This window comes from Dioscorea cayenensis, chromosome 11 (assembly GCF_009730915.1).
Source record: "Dioscorea cayenensis subsp. rotundata cultivar TDr96_F1 chromosome 11, TDr96_F1_v2_PseudoChromosome.rev07_lg8_w22 25.fasta, whole genome shotgun sequence".
In the NCBI taxonomy this organism is placed as follows: domain Eukaryota; kingdom Viridiplantae; phylum Streptophyta; class Magnoliopsida; order Dioscoreales; family Dioscoreaceae; genus Dioscorea; species Dioscorea cayenensis.
This window is the reverse complement of record NC_052481.1, coordinates 2,506,879-2,530,307: the sequence shown is the minus strand read 5'-3', so window position 1 is coordinate 2,530,307 and position 23,429 is coordinate 2,506,879. Positions and strand designations below refer to the sequence as shown.

The 23,429-nt window shown below is 32.3% G+C and overlaps 2 protein-coding genes and 1 pseudogene across 2 annotated transcripts; all 3 read right to left on the bottom strand.

Moving 5' to 3' along the window:
* Nucleotides 1–2,164: 2,164 nt before the first annotated feature.
* LOC120272654 (glyoxylate/hydroxypyruvate reductase HPR3-like) lies at nt 2,165–5,873 on the bottom strand. Its single transcript, XM_039279528.1, has 2 exons — nt 5,380–5,873; nt 2,165–2,929 (listed from the first exon to the last, which is right to left on the bottom strand). Exons 1-2 carry the CDS (start codon nt 5,830–5,832, stop codon nt 2,408–2,410), a joined length of 975 nt encoding a protein of 324 aa, XP_039135462.1. The 5' UTR covers nt 5,833–5,873; the 3' UTR covers nt 2,165–2,407.
* Nucleotides 5,874–9,077: 3,204 nt separating this feature from the next.
* LOC120271503 (cytochrome P450 81Q32-like) lies at nt 9,078–11,559 on the bottom strand. Its single transcript, XM_039278189.1, has 2 exons — nt 10,495–11,559; nt 9,078–9,777 (listed from the first exon to the last, which is right to left on the bottom strand). Exons 1-2 carry the CDS (start codon nt 11,431–11,433, stop codon nt 9,139–9,141), a joined length of 1,578 nt encoding a protein of 525 aa, XP_039134123.1. The 5' UTR covers nt 11,434–11,559; the 3' UTR covers nt 9,078–9,138.
* Nucleotides 11,560–19,878: 8,319 nt separating this feature from the next.
* On the bottom strand, nt 19,879–21,665 carry LOC120272255 (annotated as a pseudogene).
* Between the last annotated feature and the right edge of the window lie 1,764 nt (nt 21,666–23,429).

Below are 23,429 nucleotides of genomic sequence, written 5' to 3'. Positions count from 1 at the left end.
TTATTGATGTGATTATTCACAGATAAGTGAATTCCTAAATGAGAATGAAAATATATTAAAAATAAATAAAAAAAACCTCTACTCACAAATTTTAGTTTTGTTTTTCAAAGTTAATGGTTGAAATATAGAATGTTAACAGTGATTTTATTCATCAAAATAACTCTAAAACCATTTTATCAAATGCTTTGTGTTGATTGGGAGCGGAAAAAAAAGAAAAAGAAAAAAACTTTTGAAGCTTCAAGTGTATATATATATATATTATTTATTTTATTAAAAACTATTAGATTATATATATATATTTTTAAAAATCTCTTATTTTTAAAAAAAGTTGTTGTTATTATTATTATTGATAAAAATGGCTAGTATTTTTGTAGTTTTTTAAAACCTCTTTGAGCATGATGATATATATATATATATATATATATATATATATATATATATATATATATTGATGATTGGAATAGCAAGGTTCTCTTGCACTTGGCTCAAATCAGGAATGGATTTATAGAACTTTTCAACTCTTGTCTGCTGCTTTATACTTCAGCATCTTTAAATTAGAGGACTTTAATCATTGTCAGAATTATCTAAAAATCAACCATTTTTTTATATATATATATCGACATAATTTATAATAATAATAATAATAATAATAATAATATTATTATTATTATTATTAAACTCTTGTTTTCCCCATTTTTCTAGATTTTTAATTGTTTTTACCAATCTCTAAAATCTGAATCTCATTTCAATTTGAGTTCGAATAAGCTTGAAATTTATATTAAAGTAAATAGGCCAGTATTAAAAAATTCATTCTACTTTCTATTTTTTAACAATTTTTTTTGTAAAGTATATTATTATTATTATTATTATTATTATTATTATTATTATTATTATCAGTGATTTATTGATTCCTAAAGATTTATTAATTCATACACATGTTATATGGGGTAATAAAAATGTATTATATATACACCCAAAAAATTTACATAAATTATACCAAGTTAAATCTCTCTTAGTATGCAACTCTGGAAAAAGGATATACGATTTCTCTTACAAAAGATCCACTCGGGATCTATTTGAACAATATTATGAACAATACTGTTATAGTACATGTTACAGAATTTGATCTTATGCTTTCCCACCTATAGTTAGGTAACAAGCCACCGCGCTACAAGCATGTATGTATATATATGCTCTGCCAAATGCAATAAATAAAATTCTGTTCACACAATAAACCGTTAAATTTAATGGAAGACGTAAAATTAAGCAAAATACAAAAAAATTACAAAAATCATTTGTGCATTCACTGATGATTGATAACTAGGCAAAATTACCAAACAACAAACTTAATATTATAGAATAAAAATATACATTCAAGTAGTGATAACTCTATTCCTACTCTATTTGACTTAGAGACGAATAAGACTGATATAATTAGTTATCCAACATTGATGCCAGTAAAATACTAAAATTAATGTGAAAAAAGTATTACAGAAGTACATACAAATTTAGTACTAAAATAGAATACAAATATATAATCAAAGGGGGATAACTTGGAGCCAAACAAAACTAATGCAATTAGTAATTTGAGACACAGTGATGCCGGTAAAAATAACGTGAAAAAGGAAATACATGACATGCAAACTTAATACTAAATAGAATACCAATATTATATAATCCGGTAGGGATAACTTTATCCCTGTTCCATTTAATTTACAGTCAAACCAAACCGATACAAGTGATGTAAGTAAAATTAACATGAAAAAGATAACACAGAAGTACATACAAACTTAATACTAAATAGAATACAAATATACAAGCAAGTAGAGATAACTTTATACCCATTCCATTTAACTAGGGTCCAAAAAAGACCAAGACAACTAGTTATCCAACATAATGATGCCGGTAAATTTAACATGAAAATGGTAATACAAAAGTAAATACAAACTTAATACTAAATAGAATAAAAATATACAATCAAGTAGGAATAACTTTATCCCTGTTCCAATTAACTAGGAGCCAAACAAGACCGATACAAGTGATGTTGGTAAAATTAACGTGAAAAAACTAATACAGAAGTACATACAAACTTAATACAAAATAGAATACAAATATACAAGCAAGTAAAACTAACTTTATCCCTGTTCCATTTAACTAGAAGCCAAAAAAACCAAGACAATTAGTTATCCAACATAGTGATGTCAGTAAATTTAACATGAAAAGGGTAATACATAAGTACATACAATCTTAGTACTAAATAGAATACAAATATACAATCAAGTAGGGGTACCTTTAATCCTGTTCCAATTACCTCGAAGCCAAAAAAGACCGATACAATTAGTTATCCAACACAGTGATGTCGGTAAAGTTATTGTGAAAAAGCTAACACAGAAGAAGTACATACATCTCAAGCTGAAACAGGACTAATCAAAGGTCTACCGGCAAAGAAAGCTTCGAAGTTAGCAATGATCAGCTGATAAAGGTCCAAAATGTTCTCTTCAGTGTTAACTGCAGAGTGAGAGGAAAGCACAACATTGTTCATTGAGAGTAACTCCTTGGGCACCAATGGCTCATTCTTAAACACATCAAGACCTGCACCTTTTATATCCGCATTCATCAAACATTTGATCAAATCCTCTTCATCAACCAGTGCACCTCTCCCTATGTTGATTATGATGCCCTGTTTTCCGAGCGCTGATAATACGTCTTTGTTGATGATATGATGTGTTTTGCTGGTCAGAGCACAACACACAATTAGAGCATCACTGTTGCTTGCAAGATCACAAACATTCGGGTAGAATTTATATGGGACTGATGGTTTCATTGTCAAGGAGTTGTATGAGATTGTACAGCTGAAAGCTTGAAGCCTTTTGGCAACTCTGGAGCCAATGCTTCCCAGGCCTATGATCCCAATCCTTTTGCCACTCAGCTGAAAGCATCAAACAGTATGGTAATAACTAATCACTCAAAATAAATGGCTGTCAATACTCTGAAGAGTCTGAAAATAAGATTTCAGCAGGGAATTTTGTTTAGCAGGAAACAATGAACAAACAATCTGTTCGCTGGTGTTGCTTAAAATTATCAAGCCAACAAGTCTCATGACTCAACCAAGTAAAATTTTGTGATTGTCATGCTGTTTCTCTACACAAGCAATCAAGACAAAAACAAATGACAGAATAAGGTCAAAACACAGATTTATATAGTTTATCCTTTTCTATTGTTACGCCAATGAACAGCAAGAGAATCTACTTAAGCAGAATGCAATCATACTGTAAAGATATCCACCATGGGACATCATTTTTTTTTCTGTAGCTTCCAGCTTTTACAAAGTTTCCATTCACATGGAATCCTAAATTTAATCTGAGCTTCTAAAATTCAAACCACACTCAACAAAATCAACAGACTTTGGTGAATTCACAGCCAAGCAAATGTCCTATAATGCTATTTGTACCAAAAATTTTACCAAATTGATTTCCAGTGGATACCGATAAAAAACAACCACATTACTCTTGTTTGTCTGTTCTACTGATTAATCAAGTAACAAGATGCAATCTGACTAAGAAGCCAACTTTGGGAAGAGATAAGTGACATCCAAAGGAATATTAACCATAGTAATGTCCAATCAAGCTTTGAAGATTCCATTGTAGTGAAACTTCCATATAATTCTGTAAATGTACTATAATGAAACAGACCATATTATTCTGATGACAAGCAGCAGAAACAGCATGTGGATAACTAAAGCCGAATAAAGCTTTTTCAAGCATAAATCAGACCATTATTTTGCTAAGACTATAACAGAAGCTTTTCATGTTGAGAGTGTCTCATTTGTAAGTTACCATGTAGCAGTTAATTATGGAGTTAAAATTTTTCAATAAAATTAATTCGACATGTTCTATATATCAGACGTAACATACAACAAATAAAGCCTTAGTTTTTATTAACCACATAAATTTTCTCTTATTAAATTGTATTTTATCTTCAGTTTACCACTAGTCTGTAAACTTTAATAAGTCTTCTATCCAAATTTCCTTCAAAATCATCAAATTGAGAATTTTAATCAAAATTGTAATGAATTGCCAAGTATATGATTCAATTGACAAAATTGCAATTTCAAAGTCATTGAAAAATCTAAAGGTAAAATGCATATTTTATAAGATAAGATAATTTTATTGCCCTTTTGTTATTTGCAGTATAACAATTTGTCTTGATTCTCTTGAATGGAATTAAATTAAAAAAAAAAAAAGCCAAAGAAGTGATTTTAGAACTAAAATAAACATGAGATGTGCTATCTCTTTCATTATTTTAATTTATTTCCTTAAACTAAAACACTCTCTTAGTCCAAGTTTTATTAAAAAAAACACAAAAAAATACAACAAAAATAAAATTCAGTAACAACTTTACACGCAAAGTAAAACTTGTGAAAAACTTTCACACGTTTAGTTTTAATATTTACACGCAAAGTAAAACTTGTGAAAAACTTTCACACGTTTGGTTTTAATATGAACGATGCAAAGTAACAAACTTCATACAATTACTTTCCCTTTGACCAAGGAAAATGATTCACAGGAGGAGGTGTGAAAAAGGATTATATAGTGGGTGTGAAAATGCTAGGCAAAGAAAATTCCAATACTTAAGTAAAAATTTTTTCTTTATCTTTTCTTGCTTTTGAAAACCCTAGAGCAAAACTTCGCGGCTTTTCTTTCCTTTCCCAAACCCTTGGGCTAGAGGGATCACTCCTTGGATCTTTTATGATGTTTCTTTACTTTTCAATGTTTTTTTTAATGGTGATACTTGTTTTTTGTTAAACTTTTATTTTTTTGGAACGAGATTTTAGTTTTTTGTATAGTTTTAATGAGTTCATTTACAAGGGTTTGATTAAGGGATTTTGACTTTTTGTTTGGTTTTTGTTTTTTTTTTAAATTTTACTAACTAGAGTAATCAAAGGCAAAATTGAGAATGCATATAACTTTACATAAAACCTATTCATACCAAATGAAGGAATTAGGTTTACAAGCATTTCATTACAATTTTCATTATACATGGCAAACATTGTGTTGTTACTTGGTAGAGAAAGTAATTGTAGAGAAAGATTTTACATAAGCAAAGCACCAAACAGCTATTCTATAAAACAAGAATAGAAATTTACCAAGATGAAACAAAAGTAAATTTAAAAAAAAACCTTTCATTTTCACAAAATACTTAGTAACTAATGTTGCTACTTTGCTAACTAAATATTATACATGATTCCTAAATCAATAATTATCTAATTATATATATATATATATAATTCTAAACCCAAAAAAAAACCCCAACAACAAGAAATATTATTTACCAAAAATTGATTTTTGTGAAAAAAATTTATTAGGGTAAAAATGTGACCTTAGATCCGAGAGGATAATCTCCGGCGAGGGTCCAAAGGCCCTGCCTGAGGTACCCATCGGCGGCTGAAATTCTCCGGAGAACATCGATCAAGAGACCAACAGCGTAGTCAGCAGCATCATCGGAGAAGACAGAACCGGCATTGGCGACGGCGACGCCACGGCGGGCGCACTCGAGGAGGTCGATGTGGTCGACACCAACGCTGGTGGTGACGATGCATCCGAGTGATGGAAGGCTATCGAGAATGGCAGCGGTGACAGGGGCGAGGCCGGTGATGAGGAGGGCTTGGACGGTGGTTGCGTGGGTGGAGAGGAAGGCTGGGAGAGGCAAAGGGGATTCCCAGGGTTTGAGGAGGTGGAAGTGGGTGGAGAGGGAGGAGAGCAAGAAGGCGATGGGTTTCCGGAGGAGTAGAAGCGGTTGGAGATCCGGCGATTGGGTTTCGTCTCCGACCATCGCCGGAGAAAAATGGATGGGTTTGTATCCCAAATCTTACATTTGGTTTTGCTAGAAAATTTTACTTTAACCACAAATTTTAAATTTTATCCCAAAAAAATATTTTTATAATATTTTTTATATATTATTTTATTATTATTTAATAAAAATATTAAAAATTAATCATTTTAATAATAAAGTAATTAAACATTAATTACAATTTATAAATAATTTATTAAAAAATATAAGTTAAAAAATTGTACAATTATATTTTTTAATATATTATTTAATTTATTTTAAAATTAAAATTTGAATTTCTTAATTATTTCAATAAACAATGAAATTATTTTTTAATATAGCATGAAAATATTTAATATCTAAACACATAATTTATTACAATTTTAACAACATGAAAATTATCTTAATTAGATATTTTACAATTTACATTGAAACCATAAATAAAATAAAAAAAATAAACTATGTATTATTTTTTTAACTTGAAAATGATTGCTGAAAAAAGAACGCATGTATTCAACAAATAAAGAATTTAAATCCTAGCGGTGCTTCAGATCAAGATATTGTAAGTATATCTTTACAATTCTTGCATATAAACTATGTATTATTTTTTTTTGAACTTGACATTACAAAATTTTGCAGTTAAACCAAACAAAGTTGTTGCTAGGACAAGATCCAAAATACCAGAAAGGTTTCGAGTATGACCATGTATGTGATAAGGTAAAAAATTTTGAAAAATTTAAAGACCACGTGATCACTCCAAGGCAAATGTCAAGAAAGCATGGCGTTAATTTTCTCTCCTTTGAGTCAGACAATGCAACACCTAAATCTCAATGTGCAACACAAAATGAATTCTTACAATTTTCAATTAACTTAGATGATGATAGTGGTGGAAACTCTTCCCAATGTCCAGTCGGTGTGAAAAAGGCTAAATTGAAAAAAAAGAATCAAGCTGATCTTATATCTGTAATGGGCAAATTGCAAAAAGATAACCGACAACTTATGGAGATATTGAAAAACAAAAATGCAGATAAAAATGGCTATAAAAGAGTTTAAAGAAGAAAATAAGATATTAACTACAGACTTGAGCATCATCATTGATCCTAATATTCGTGCTTATATTCAATCTTAACAAGCACGAATTATGCAAAAAAGAGGACATTTTCAACAACCACCTTCTTCATCATCAAATCCATTTGGAAGATATTTCGATAATATAGGCGGAAGTGCTAGTGATTTATCAGAATATTTTAATTAGTTTTTACATTGTATTAGCTTTTATTAAGGTTATTTTCAATAAAATTTCAACTATTCTGGTTTTATAAATTTTTATATATTAATAATTAACAATTTTATTTATTAATTAAATAATAATTATTATTGATTATTAATTAATTACACAAATTAATATTATAAATAACTACTTATAATTATATTAATGGATTAATAATTTTATATTTTCCATTACAATAATAAAAAAATAAAAAATATAATTAAAAAATAAGAAATAATGTGGGACCCCAAATTTGGGGTTGCAATAGTGTGACCCCAAATTTGGGGTTGCACTGTTGCAAAACTCAAATTTGGGGTAAGATTTGGGTGTGAGTTGGAGTACTCTACACCCAAATTCCACCCCAAATTTGGGATTGAGTGTTGGGTTGGAGATGCCCTAAGTTTACAATTGGTATAATGCCTTAATTTATTCCTCTACTTTTCTTTCTCTTTAATTTCCTTTTGGTTCCTCTACTTAGAATTACTCCCAAGTAGGGGTGGCAATAATCTGTCCGGACCCGCCGGCCCGGTTTTATCCGGCCCGGAATAAAAAGGGTTTGGACATAAGGTTTGCAAATACGGGCCGGGTCCGGACATGGCTTGGTTGTCCGGATTTAAATCCGGGCCGGGTTCGGACATAGAAATTCGGACAACCGGGCCCTTTTAACCCATAAAACTTTAAAAGTCCACAACCTTAGGCCCATTTGTTTTAAGCCCATTCTTCTAAAAACTTTAAACATCTATTGTTTTCTATTAAGACTTAGATTTTTCTATAATTTGAGTTGAGTTTTGGATTATTAATGTTTTTTTTTTACATTTAATGTGAATTAAATTATTTTTGTATAATTTAATATTTGAGCGAACTTAAAAATAACTTATAGAATTCGGACAAATTTGGACATCCGGACAACCCGGTTTTAAAATAAACCGGGTTTGGACATACCAAGTTTGTCCGGATTTAAAACCGGGCCGGGTCCGGACACAAGTTTTTCTATTTATATTAGTAGTTGTCCGGACCCGGTTTTGTCCGGACCCGAATTTTTGCCACCCCTACTCCCAACTAGTCCTTCTATTTTTTGAAAATACGCTGGGACTAGTTAGGAGCATTTTCTAACTAAGTATGTACATTTTCAAAAATAAAAAGACTACTTGAGAATATTTCTGAGTAGAGGGGGCCAAAAAAAAAGAAAAAAAAAATACATGGACTATTTTGGTGATTATACTATTTATAATTTGGTCTCTCGTTTATATAAATTTGTGGATACTAGTGCAGGAACCCTAGGGGTAGACATGGGCGCACTTTTATACATTTATATAACAAATTGAGACAAGGGCTCTTATTAAAAAAAATTATAAATTAATACCAAGGCCCAGAAGTAATTGGTAAATTTAAAAATTCTCACTCTAAATTATATGAATTAGTTTGTGTATATTTTAAAATGAATTGTTGTAATTAATTATAAAGTTTAATTTCAAACTTGCTTTTATATTTATACAATACTTTTTTCCAATTAATTAATTTTATAAACTTGACTCATTAACGTACATATAATAATTTTTTTCACTAATAAAACATAATTATTTAAATTAAAACAAAGAAAATATCCATAAAACCGTCACCCTTAATGGATTGGCATCCATAACCCCCACTTACCTAGCTAAAATGTTTTTTTTTCTTTTGTTAAACTATTAAAAAATAATAAAAAAAAGTTTATTTCAGAATCATATATTAACATATTGGTCCACTTTCAAAAAACATGTGTGCTACATGGGTTAAAAATAAGATGTTAAAAGCTGGTTCTTGTTGTAAGTGCGAAATTATAACTTTTTTTATATCGATAGATGCAGGTGCATACCTGAACGATCAATTCTTAAAAATATGTATTTGTAGTATTTGTAAAAATAAAAATAATAATTAAAGCAATAAAAAAAAAAACACACACACACATACAAAATGAAAGTTTTAATTATCATATCAATAAAGCAACCAACTAGCAATATTTAACATTGAATAGATCATGATCAAAGACCCACAATTAATTAATTTGATAGTTGAGAAAGGACATGAACCATATCAATGCATGGCTTGAGCTTGGCATGCAAAGGAGAAGCCATAGGCATAGTAAGGCCATGACCTTCATCCAAGCTCACTATCTCCTCTCCAACTCTTTCCCACTCAAAACACTGAACCAAAGAAGCCAAAGCCAAAGCCACCACCTTCATTCCCATCCCTTCACCAGGGCACCTCCTTCTCCCATACCCAAAGGGCATGTACTTCAACCCTTTATCATCAAGATCATCATCATGATATCCTTCAAACCTCTCTGGCTTGAACTCCATGGAATCAGTGCCCCAAAATTTAGGGTCTCTTTGAATGGCATAAGCATTGACTAAAAGGATGGTGTTTTCAGGGACATGAAGGCCAGAGATGTTGCATGGTTTTGAGGATTCATGAGGAATGAGGAGAGGAACTGGAGGGTACAAGCGTAAGGTTTCTTTAATGACATTGTTGAGGTAGTTGAGTTTAGGGATGTCTGTGTCTTTCACTAGACGTTCATGTCCAATGTGTTGTTTGATCTCAGACTTGAGTTTTTCAAGTGTTTGTGGGTGGTTGAGAAGAAGTGCCATTGCCCATTCTATGCTTGCTGCCGATGTCTCTGTTCCGGCTAGTATCATTGCCTGTGTGCAAACATTTACAACGTTGAAGTTATATATATATATATATATATATATATATATATATATATCAATAAAAGAAACAAACACCAGATTTTAAGAAGTTTACTGTGTGCCACGAGTGGGCAGAGGCAGGAATTTTTTTTTCCAAGAGATAGAGCTAGATATGAAAACCAAACAATAGATTTTTAAAATATTATATTCTCTTTAAATATTTTTCTATATTTGATACATAAATTTGTGAAGAAAAAAAAAACCAGTCAGTATTTAACTGGGTTAAAGAATAACAAAATTCAAAATCAGTCTATAAATATATATACATATTGGTTGAGCTAGGTTGTTATAAGCCTAAAACAGAAGACATGAAATATAATTAAAAATATTTTCATGTAATAAACTAATGGTTATTTCCCACAATATTCTAAAAATTACTTAATAAAATAATATTTTTTATGAATCTCATTTTGCTAGGTTAGATAATCAATTTCAAAGTTTAATGACACCAAAGTTGCATATCAATATAGTCCACACAATGCCCTGCAGATAAGATAATGACCGAAAGGTTGTTGTCATATGCGGAAAAATCTAGTTATAATATATATGAAAATGAACCGAATAATTAATCTACCATAATTAATTTTTTTTTAAAAAAAGGAAAAATAAAAAGATTTTTTAATGAAAATAGAAGAAGTTTAAGAGTAAGAGATTAGGGTTAATTACTATGATCATGCCCTTGATGAGCTTGTCAGTGTACTCCTCTGGTTGAGTCTCTTGCAACCCTAGCATGACATCAATGAGAATCCTTTCTTCTTTCTTTTTGTCTTTGTCTTTCTCTTGAGAGCTTCTCAATCTCCATGATTTCCTTCTCTCCTCTACCATCTCTTGAAGAAGCTCATCCATCTCTTTCCCAAGCTTCTCCATCTTCTTCTCCATCCCACAAAACAACTTCATTACCGGAATGAAGTCCTCCATGGATGTTGCTTCGCTAAGCTTAAGCACTTCCTCAACTATCCTCCTAAACTTCATCACTTCATTAGAGTTAGGGTTAGGGTTAGGGTATGTAGTACTTGTATCCCTTGTATAGTATTTTTTTCCTGCTATCATGCCCATCACTATGTTCATGGTGAGCTCCCACAGATGTGATCTTAGCTCAATTATAGGAGAAACATCCATGAAAAGATGATGAAGGAGTGAGTGGACCTCATCAGAGAAGAAGGAGGAGAGGGCGGAGAGACGAGAGGAGGAGACGGCATGGAGGGTGGTGAACCGTCGAAGATTACGCCAGTGAGGACCGTAGGGGGCCACCCCTATCATAGAATACTCATAGCCAAAATATTTGCCAGCGAGAAGCAAAGGGCGATTCGCAAAAATAATGTCATTAGTAGTGAAACATTCTTCTGCTGTGGAGGCAGAGGAGACGAGGAAGATATTCCGAGAACCAAACCGGAGTAGGAGGACTTGTCCATAGGCAGCCGAGATTTTCAATAGGGATTGGTGTAAAGGTTGCTTAATAAGGTGAAGGTGGCCGATGATCGGAAGGGCTAGAGGCCCGTTTTGTGATTTATCTTGTTGTAATTGGAGTTGGAGAACAAAATATTTGGTGATGAAGAAGATGAAGAAGAAAATTGCAGTGGCATGGAAGACAATGTTTAGCTCCATTGTTGTTGGACTATGCAAAAATAGAGTAATAATTTTCTAATTTTATAAATGTAGATTGAATTTCTCACCGTATATAATTGAAAGCACATGAATATTCCATGCAACAACTTGGTTGGATATTTTTCTTCGATTTATGATAGGGTGTACTTTATATTATTATTTTCTATATTATTGGGCAATTTCTTGTGTAACTATATATAATATATATTGTGGTTAAGATAGAAAAAGGTTGTGGACAATGTGGCGGTCATTGCAGCCAAGCAAGATGTAGTGAGATCTTTCCATGGGAGAGTGACCCAACTTAATAATGGTTTATAAAGTCTTTAATAATTTTATTATTACAAAGTTTGCCACGTCAAAACAATGGTTGCCTTCATAATATCAACGTCTTTCTCACTAGATAGATATACATTTATATATTTATATACATATATATGGATGGTGGTTGGACTAAGCTCTATTTCCCTCCTATAGCTGGTTCTGGCATCAAGAGGTCTTTTCTGAAATGGATCTCCATATTGTAGTTTCTGTGGATAAAAAGGAATGAGGAAAAATATCTGGGTCGATCATTCAAGCGCATGAGCTAATTAATTGGAAAACTCTCCCATATCTAAGTCAGATTAAAAATCTTAAAAGAGGAGCTAGATCGAGAAGAGTTGCCTTAGCTTTTGTTATCATTTTATAGCTTGTAAGCTAATAGATGAGACAGTATTATTGTAGAATTTTTTTTTTTTTGTACGATCATCAGTTTCTGTTTCTCTCAATCTAGTCAAAAACATATAATTTTTTTTAACTAGGTTTTTTTAAAAGAGTAACAAATGCTGGGTAATAATATCACCCGTTAATTAGTTAATTTCTCCAATCATTTAAGCGCATGAGCTAATTAATTGGAAAAAATTTTCATATCTAAGTCAGATTAAAAATCTTAAAAGAGGAGCTAAAGAAGACTTGCCTTAGTTTTTGTTATCATTTTATAGCTCGTAAGCTAATAGTGAGGCATTATTATCCTAGAAATTTTTTTGTACTATGATCAGTTTCTATTTCTATTCATCTAGTCAAAAACATGTAACTTTTTTTAACTTTTTTTTTTTTTTTTAAAAAGGCGATAAACGCTGTGTTGCGATATCACTTGTGAGTTAATTTTTCCAACGAGAATTCAAACCCTCACCACTCCGTACGTCACACGAGACACTTATATTTATGCCGTTAACCACTTGAATCAAGTGGCTTTGGCTTAACTAATTTTTTTCAATTGATCCATTAAAAATAAATATATGGCCTATTTAGCTAATCATATTTTTCTCAGTTAGAATATTGAGTTTATTGACTAGCTAATAAATAAAATTTTTAATGGATGATTTTTTTTTATTTTAAATAAAGTAAATAAATCACATATATTAAGCTAAAATAAAAAAATTAAATAGAGTACAAAAATTGACGAGAACTACATTGCACTCATAATAGAATACAAAATACAAGAGAGAAAAAACTAAAACAACTACAAGCTCCATTAGAAATGGAGAAACCAAAACACAAAAAAAGTATCGGACGAGACAACAGAGTAAAAAAACAAAACATAACACAAAAAACATGACAAAGAGAGTAATCTAGAAGATACAATGAGAACACTAGACGCTCCTTAGATGTCGGAATCACTTAGGCCGCTTTGGAGTCTGCTGGGGCCCTTTTGGCCGGTTGACTGTGAATTTCACACAAAGTTGATGTTCCTTTTGATCGTTGGGATAGCTTCATTCAACCTGGCCTTTTTCATAGATGGAGCTACATTTACTCATGTAATAAGCATAAGATCAATTTTACATATAACAAAAAGATGTGAAAATGATTTGCAATTGAAAATGCAATTGTCTTTTTCTATAAATCCAAATAATCTAACACATTGCCCAAACAAGAAGGTTCCCTTGACCTGTTAATCTTATGCATTACAAATTCCCCAAGGGGGACCAAACGTCCTTGAGAGTAGGAGTGCTTAGGATGTTAAGGCAGTGAAATACATCCATATTCTAGAAGCAAATTGACAGGTTATCAGTAGATGATCCATTTTTTTCCTCTGCCGCATAGCAAAGTATGCATGCATTCATTGATATTCTGTTATAGCTATGCTTTGCTATGTTTTCCATGGTCAGATTCTTGTTGTCCAAGGGGAGCTAGTTGAAGATTTTAAATTTAAAGGGGCAAGCTCCTTCACACAAGGGTTTTCTAAGGGGCATTTAAGATCACTGTCATTTAGGAATTTGTAGAAATATTTAATGAAGAAGTTCTCATTTTTGCTTGAAGTTCAAGAAAAGTATTGATAAGATATAAGCCGTTGACGGAAACCAAAATTCGTGGATTGTGAGAAAGGGGTTTTGCCACATGCGGAAGAGGTTGGGCCAAATGTCTTTAGGCTCCTTCTCCTTAAGCCATCTATCAAGCCAAAAAAAGAGTGGATTCATTAAGTCGACTCCTTGATGCAAAGAGGGCCAACAGTTTAGTATATGTTTCCAAAAGAATGACTTCCTATTCAGCAAAGTATGGAGTATTAATTCCAGTCGTTCAAACCTACTATAGTTGAAAAAATCCACCAGAAACCAACACCAAGTATTTTGTGAGGTGAGTTTCCACCATCACTTTCAGAGAAGCACATGGTTGAAATCTTATAAGTTTAGTGCACCATACTACCCCTTTTCTATCAACTTGCATATTCATCTATTATCTAGTACTAGTACTAGCTATTCATCTATTATCTAGCCGATAGGAAATAAGAATGATGAATACAAGCAAAAATTAATTAAAAGTTGTAAGAACACTGCAAATTGGTAAAGGAGCAATCAATCACAGAAGGGATCGAGGTATTTTGACACGGAATCCCATAGGATGTTTAATGAAGTGTTAGACTAAGATACTGGGCTTAATTTAAGTAGATTGGACCACGACGTTCCTAGATCATGCTCACCCCTTTGTTAAGGCAAAGTAGACACCATATAACTGCATTAACACTTTATGAACCCTTTGAGTAGGGTTAAATCGGACTTCCTAAATCACATTAATCCTTTTCTCAAGATGGTTAGTGACTAATCCCCTAAGAAGCCCTAAATTGAGATCTCTCTCCAATCTGGGTCCCTATAATTATATGAACACTTAATGAAATATTCAGGAGGTAAGGTAACCCTAGTCTGAAGAATTGAGGCACTCAACCCTCTACCTCTAGGTCTATGCTCAATTCCCCTTAATTGTGGTAGATCTATGTATGGTGATTCCTCATTCCCCTACATATATATCAAGTATGAATTCAAGCTCTCCGATCACCATAAGGAAGTCATGGCATTAAAACACGAGATTGAATTATAATTAAAATGAACTCAAATATATAGCCGATATCCAATGTAAAATACAAAATCACATCCTAGGGTTTATCAATGTCAAAATACCATTGAAGGTTTAATTCCTCATGCTAGGAAAATGCAAAATACAATAAAAAAGAAATACGAACTACATGAAAAAACATGATCAAGAAAATTCTCTTGTGCTCCACGCGTTTTCTTTATGCTATATATCTCGCTGATATCTTCACCAATAAGCTTCCAAAGATCTCTTCTCTATAGTCTATAAGGGTACCTTCAAACCTCAAGACTGATGATCAAAATCTCCTTCGGCGAGCTACTAGAAAATCTCTTGAGTCGCTACCGAAAACCCTAGAAGAAGGCCGGAACAAGCTGTCTAAAAAGTCATCAAAACTCTTATGTTCCCCTATTATAATCTACGTATTAGGCTAGTACATGGGGTTAAACACAAGGTGTGTGCCAAGCCATGTTTACCTTTTGAATCAAAACCCTACAAAGCTATGGGATTACACGGCCCCGGCCCTCAATTACATGGGGTAATGTAACATTTACATGGGGTTATGTGAATTAAGCACACTCTGCCTTTTTTCGAGAGTTACATGGGCCATGTGGGACCCTTGTATAACTTTAGAGTTTCTCTGAAACAAGGGATTGTACTTACTACTAAGATAAAAAGGGATGAGCTTGTCCGCTTTGTGAGCTGCCCTTTTCCATTTTGAAGGAATTGGCAAATTGCCTATGCACATAGGGTATGATCTTGAGTGTTTGTGGGCCTAGTATGCTTGACAGTCCATTTAGCAACATCATCTCTGAAGTTTGGTCAGAGAGTATTGAGACAATGGAAAACATTAAGAGTTGTTTTCTAGCTCATCGTATGTCTTCTATGATAAGAACAGATAAAGTAGAACAAGGAGGAAAAATGGGGAGTTCTGTTGCTCATCCGATGCCAAAGTTGAAAGTTTCTATTGCGAGGTCATTCTCTTCGATCAAATATTAGTGCATGTGTTTCCGGTCCTGGGGAGTAAGGACAATGATCATTTGCTAGTAAGAGGAAGTTAACTACGATGTGGCTCGTATAGTAGTACTTTTTGAAGTGAGGAGATGTCCACATTCCGTTGCGGTGTGGTTAGGCTGAGGCACTGATGAGTGCAAGAGGGTGAGAGGCTAGCGAACATCTTCTTGTGAGGTTGGGTACGTATGCTATCCAGGTTTGGTAAAAAGGAAAAGGAACTTCTGGAGTCTGTGTTGAAGTGCTGGAGAAGGTTTCTTCTACGTCGTTGCATCAGTGCCCATATATTCTCTTGCTTCATGCATCAGCAGAGGAAGAAGTTGTGGTTGATCGGCCTACATGCATCTCTGAGGATGGAAGGTACCTCACAACCATCGCGTATAATGTACTAAACCTTATCCCTCATCTTGAGAAGTTTATGACTACATAATGCGAGCTCTGCCGTGAGCTTGCCATGCTTACTAATTGTACCAAACAATAGTTCAACCATTCTCTTACAAATCACACATGTAGCTCATTAAAAAAAATTAAACCCATTTTTTTAATAGCTCAGCCATTCTCTTACACAACTCAAATTTTTTAAATTCACTGTAATATCCACAATCCAGAAGAACATGCCATTTAGAAATGAAAACCTTTTGTCTTCGTAACCATAAATATCAAAAGCATACTTATACAAGTGAGAGGTTTTACAAACCATTTCTAAAAGTAGATGCCAATATATATATATATATATATATATATATATGTATATATTGATTTAATCCTGCTTACACATCATCAAGTATTTACTTTCACAAGTCTTTACTATTTAACCCTTTCTTATACTTAACCATATCTTAGATCCTTATCATAATGTCATTACCTCAACATCAATATTTACTTCATCTATAATAATCCCATTGTCAAAATGCTCACAAGTTGACTATCTCCTCTTAAGAGTATTAAATCAAACTATTATTAGAAATTCACAAAAATATTCAGTTTTGCAATCCAACAGTTGTCATATATATAACTCAAGCTATTCATCATCAAACTTCCAAAGAAATTCCATTTTAAAAGAAATAATCATAATCATTGACATTCACCCGATAGATACCACAATATGATCAAACTACAATTAAGCACCCTACACTATGCTCACAAAAACAAACCTCATTAATTTTTGAGAATCCTACATCATAAGTGTAATTATGTCATCCATGGTTCTCAAATATTGCAAAGAAGATATTAGCATAAATCTCACTGACTACCCAAAATCATGTATAAGGTTCCACAAGTCATTCAATTCCCAACGTACTAGTGTAATTATATATCTTTGCATTTAAGGCTTCATCAGGTTCCATGTACTATATGTATCATATCATGCCTCAAACTTTAGAAATTATATATCACCAGGGAGATTAAATCATCCATTGAACATACATAATCAATTTCAGTTATAACACATAAACTCAATGAACTCGTTGTAATAATCAACAATTTCCATTCATCCACCAAGCATGTATGTCCTCAAGTTAAATCTCAACTAACACAAGTACATCATCAGTAAGCTTTCTCATGATTTTTCAAAAAAAAAAAAACCATAAGTCATTTCAAATAAACCATAGTCTCTAGTGGTCATCTACACTTTTTTTTCTCCTATAGCTAGTGATTTAAAAACATGATAAAGCCATGGAAATCATTTCAGAAAAACAAATAAAATATTTTTTGATACTCAATTAGAATTGTGCACTCAACATAACCCACTCACAGAACATGTTGCCTCGCGTGGAGACGCGCACACTGATTGGCGGTTTCCTTCCCCTTGGAGGATGCTTCACCACCTAGGCAGCGATGACAACTTTATTCAACCTCGGGTTGCCAAGTTCTTGAATTTACAAGTGCAACCAGCACATCCTATTAAAGTTCTTGTGGGTGCTATTTTAATTCATAACATAAACCTAGTACCAATAAGTTCAGTGAATGAAGAGCTTCAATTTGGATCAAAGAAATACAAAAAAAGGCCAAAGTTTATCTGTGCTACAGTAACTTCGGGATTGCTACAGTAAAACCCGAACTTTACAAATGATTTTCTCTCATTTTACAGCATCAAACGATGGAATTTCGCCACAATTTTCATGAATAACTATTAACAACATCAAGGGCTTCATTTTAAACCCCAAAACTCCCACAAATCATGGAAAATCTAAGGGTTTAGTCTAGGTTTCTAAACAATGAATACAATGAAAATACGGAAGAAATACATACTAAAAACTCCGATAAAAGCTCTTACCTTACTCAAGAGGATATGAGGAGTAAATTTTTTATGTTGGTTCACCGGAATTGGTCGCCGGAAATAGTTTCTATATTTTGAGGGTTCGGCCGGCATGAAGAAGCAAAGTAGGAGAAGGAAAGAGAACGAAAAGAAAAGGATTTGGATATTAACTCTCGGCCTGCTACAGTGTCGTGTTGCTACAGTGACATTTTTGCTACAGTATTGAGAGCTACAATACCAGACATAATCAATAGTGTTGGGCTGCAAAAACTACAAGAATAGGCTGGTTTAACTACACTAATGGGCTGGTACAAAATTTTCTTCTTTTCTAAATTACTCTATTGCCCCTCTAACACAGGAATGGGAACAAAATCCAAATGACCGAATTGCCCCCTTTTTTTGGCAGGATTTTCGCACATAACCCACTGTGCAATCCAGTAAAAATCTATTAATGCAGAATGACCATTTTACCCTAATGCATTCAAAAATATAAGAGAAGATTCTAGGTCCAAATTTGGACTGAGTACAACAATTGTTATTTTAAAAAATTGAAAAACACACAGTTTATCCTTATATTTCTTAATAATTTCTACCATTATTTTCCCTCAGGACATTGTGTCATATAACAAATTTTCCATAAGAACATTTTCATTATTGTTTTTTTCCATAACACATTAATTATGTGCAATTAAAAGATTAATTTTATTGATATAAAATATAATGAAAAATAAGGCATCAAAATCATGGTACTTGTTTGGATTAACAAAGTTCTTTTTCTCAGTTTAATTATTAAATTGCTTACGGAAAAAAGTACTTTTTCAGAATAAGTTAAAAACTTTTTTGTATTTTATGTTTAGATTAGTTTTTTCTGTAAAAATAGAATCTGTTAAAATAAACTAAAAATATGACCAATTTATGAAAAAAAAGCTGTTTTTCAACTTTTTTTTATAGCTTCTGCTTTTGAAAAAAAGTCAATACAAACAATTTTTTTAACCCATAAATATTTTTAATTATTGTTTTTTCAAAACTTCAAATCTTGTGAAAGCTACGTTCTTTAATTTACATTTTGGTAAATAAGTAAATAAAAGATGAATGATATACAATACCTGGCTAGATTGAATGTATATGTTATGTTTTTTAATGAAGGTTTAAGTTTTTATTTTTTAATTTTTATTTTTTGGCTATCAGTTTGAGAAGTAAAAAAATATCAACACTATTTATATAAGTATTTAAATGAATTAAAAATAATATACTTATTTTTTTAAGTGAATTAGCAGAGAAAAATGTTTTTTAAAACTGGATTTTTTTTATCATGTGATTTTTTTTATTTTTTTTATTTTTTTGAGAAAGGCGACAAGCGCCGGAACCCAGGGACGAATACGTGGGGGAGCCGCGCTCACCACCGAACCGTGCCCTCATTTTGCGCGAGATGGGGATCGAACTCGGGGAGCTACGCTCGACATTCGAGACGAACACTATACGGAAGAGACCCAATGCCAATAGACCAAATGGTCGTTGGCGTGATGTTTTTTTATATGCATATACATATATTTATAAAATTAATTTTAATAATTTTGAATAAATATTTTGAAAAAAATAAGAATTTTTTTATGTAGAGGGAAGTTTTACTAATTCAAAGTTTTAAAAAATATTTTGATTTTTAAAAATAAAATATTCCTATTTTTCTTGATTTATCTTAAAAGAAGCATAAATAAAAAAGACATGAAATACATTAACCATGTTTGGGTAAAAATTAAAAAGACATGAAATTACACTGAAAAACATACCATACCCAAAACTAGCTTTTATCATAACAACAAAATAACCAAATAGCAATATTTAACAGTGGCTATATTATCAATTATTTATAATTAATTTGCGAGAGATATTTATTTATTTATGTATTACCAAATTAATTAAGGAGCTTAAAGCTAATAATTAATTTGATAGTTGAGAAAGGACATGGACCATATCAATGCATGGCTTGAGCTTGGCATGCAAAGGAGAAGCCATAGGCATAGTAAGACCATGACCTTCATCCAAGCTCACCATCTCCTCTCCAACTCTTTCCCACTCAAAACACTGAACCAAAGAAGCCAAAGCCAAAGCCACCACCTTCATTCCCATCCCTTCACCAGGGCACCTCCTTCTCCCATACCCAAAGGGCATGTACTTCAAACCTTTATCATCAAGATCATCATCATGATATCCTTCAAACCTTTCTGGCTTGAACTCCATTGAATCAGAACGTACCCCAAAGTTTAGGGTCTCTTTGAATGGCATAAGCATTGACTAAAAGGATAGTGTTTTTAGGGACATGAAGGCCAGAGATGTTGCATGGTTTTGAGGATTCATGGGCAACTAGGAGAGGACCTGGAGGGTACAATCGTAAGGTTTCTTTGATGACATTGTTGAGGTAGTTGAGTTTAGGGATGTCTGTGTCTTTCACCAGACGTTCATGTCCAATGTGTTGTTTGATCTCAGACTTGAGTCTTTTTAGTGTTTGTGGGTGGTTGAGGAGAAGTGCCATTGCCCATTCAATGCTTGATACTGATGTTTCTGTTCCCCCTAGGATGAGTGCCTGTGTGGAATTTTAAGATGTGAAACGAGACACTGAAATAAATTTAAGAAAAAATAAAATAAAATTTAATGAAAATATAAGAAGTTGAAGAGTAAGACATTAATTATTAAGGTAAATTAATTACCATGATCATGCCTTTGATGAGCTTATCATTGTACTCCTCTGGTTGAGACTCTTGCAACCCTAGCATGACATCAACGGCAATCTTCTCTTTCTCTTAAGAACTTCTTATCAATCTCCATGATTTCCTTCTCTCCTCTACCAACTCTTGAAGAAGCTCATCCATCTCTTTCCCAACCTTCTTCATCTTCTTCTCCATCCCACAAAACCACTTCATTACCGGAATGAAGTCCTCCATGCATGCTGTCATAGCAAGCTTAAACACCTCCTCAATCATCCTCCTAAACCTTATCCCTTCATTAATAGAGTTAGGATTAGGGTTTGTAGCATTTGTATTATCCATTATGTAGTACCTTTTTCCTGCTATCATGCCCATCACTATGTTCATGATGAGCTCCCAAATATGTGACCTTAGATTGATTGTAGGAGAAACATCAGTGAAAAGACGGTGAAGAAGTGAGTGGACTTCATTGGAGAAGAAGGAGGAGAGGGCAGAGAGACGAGAGGAGGAGACAACATGAAGGGTGGTCAACCGGCGGAGATTGCGCCAGTGGTGGCCGTAGGGGGCTACCCCTAACATGGAATGATCATAACCAAAATGTTTGCCGGCCGGAAGCAAAGGTCGATTAGCAAAGATAATGTCATTGGTAGTAAAGCATTCTTTCGCCGCAGACGCGGAGGAGACAAGGAGGACAGGGCGAGAACCGAAGCGGAGGAGAAGGATTTGGCCGAAGGCGGCCGAGATTTTCAATAGGGATTGATGTAAAGGTTGCTTGATAAGATGAAGGTGGCCGATGATCGGAAGGGCCATGGGGCCGTTTTGTGACTTATCTCGCCGGAGTTGGAGTTGGAGAATAAAATACTTAGTAATGAGAATAAACAAAATGAAAATGGTAGCAGTATTAAATATAGAGTTTAGTTCCATTGTTGTTGGATATACAAAAACATATCAATATTTTTGTTCTTTTATAGACTTTGAAAATAGAAGAAGAGGCGATAATTTTTTTGATTTATTGATATCGGGTCTTTTACATAAAGTATTTGTGTCCCACTGAAGAAATGGGTTCAAATCTCAACCTCGTAAAGTGAGAATACATGTATTAAAATACAAACTTCATAACTGTTCACATTCTTGACATGTGAATTATCTATATTTCATTAAAAAGAAGTGAATCTAGATTGAATTTCTTATAATTAATTGAAAGGATGTGAAGATTACATGTAACAACTTTGTTTCATGTTTTTCGTTCAATTAGATATCTTCATTTAATTATGATAGTATTACCTAGTATTCTTTTCTCTATTATTTGATATTTTTTTTTATGTTAATTAGAAAAATTGTGTTTAAGATGGAAGAAGTTGGGACGATGTGCCAGTCGTTACAACCAAGAGAGATAGAGTGAGGTCCTTTCATGGTAGAGCGGCCTCAATTAATATAGGCTTGCAAAGTCTTTGGTAATTTTATTTCAAAGTTTATCATACTAATTAAGACAATGACTCCCTTCATAATATCAATGTCTTTTACAAGAAATGAACAAGCGCCAATTTGGTGAGGACGCAGATGCAAGCAATTATTATTATTATAATGAAAAATTACATTTGTTAAAAATGAATAAGTGATATATAAATTATAAAAATATTAATTTTATTTTTGACATATTAGTTGTCATGTATATATTACTGTTTTTTTTAAAAAATAATATATTAAATAAATAAAAATAAGGTGATCAATCTCCGCTCCCATATAACATTAGATTTATGCTTATTGTTTTAATGATAATATCTTGTAACAAGTAGAAAAAGTTTGCATATACATACCAAAAATTATGCAGAAATATATGCATGAAAGGAAAATTAAATAATTGAAGAAAAAAAAGATTAAATAAAAGAAAGAGCTTTGTATTTCATCTCCTGTATTTCAACTCAATATTTATAGGAGATAAAAGGCTATACTTAAATTTTTTGGAGGATAACCTTTATTAATACGAATATGAAAAGATATTGTAATTAAAATGGGATGAAAACCCACATTTTACTCTAGTGTTGCTTTTTTTTATTATTTATATTTTAAAATTTGAAATATGCTCTCCATTTTATGTAGAATATGTTAATGATAAAATGGGATATATAGGCATTACACAAGAGTTTTATTAAGAATATATTTAATAATAAAATTTTAAAATAATTATTAAATTTAATACCAAATTATTATTATTTAGTAAAGTAATTTTTTTAATTTAAAGTATTTGGTTTTTATTAATATTAATGAATTCATCTCAAATAAAAACTTTTCCTTCTCTCCAAACCAATTATCTTCTCTGAATGACTTGTTACTGTTTAATATATGATCATCAAGTATATTAAAAGATTTATTTTAACACATAAATTATTGGGAAAATTATTTTTTAGTCCCTGAAAGTTTCAAAACATCCCAGACAGACCCTCTGACATTTGAATTTGCCAGACAGTCCCTCCTTTTTTTGACAGCTTACTTTTCAATTCTGACAGTGTACTTTTCAATTAATGCAGCTTATTCCGTTAGTTTATTCTATTTTACAACATGTATTTTTCGCTTAAAAATATATAGTTTCCATTTAACATTGCGTGTTTTTGTTTAACCACATAAGTTTTCACTTAACATATAACATATTTGCATTTAAATTTTGATTTTTCCGCTTAAAATTATGA

Coding starts and splice junctions, on each gene's coding strand:
- LOC120272654 (XM_039279528.1), bottom strand. CDS start 5,832: ATGGTCGGAGACGAAACCCAATCGCCGGATCTCCAACCGCTTCTACTC. Junction 2,930..5,379: donor ATTATCCTCTCGGATCTAAG/GTCACATTTTTA, acceptor TGATGCTTTCAG/CTGAGTGGCAAAAGGATTGG.
- LOC120271503 (XM_039278189.1), bottom strand. CDS start 11,433: ATGGAGCTAAACATTGTCTTCCATGCCACTGCAATTTTCTTCTTCATC. Junction 9,778..10,494: donor TCATCAAGGGCATGATCATA/GTAATTAACCCT, acceptor GTTTGCACACAG/GCAATGATACTAGCCGGAAC.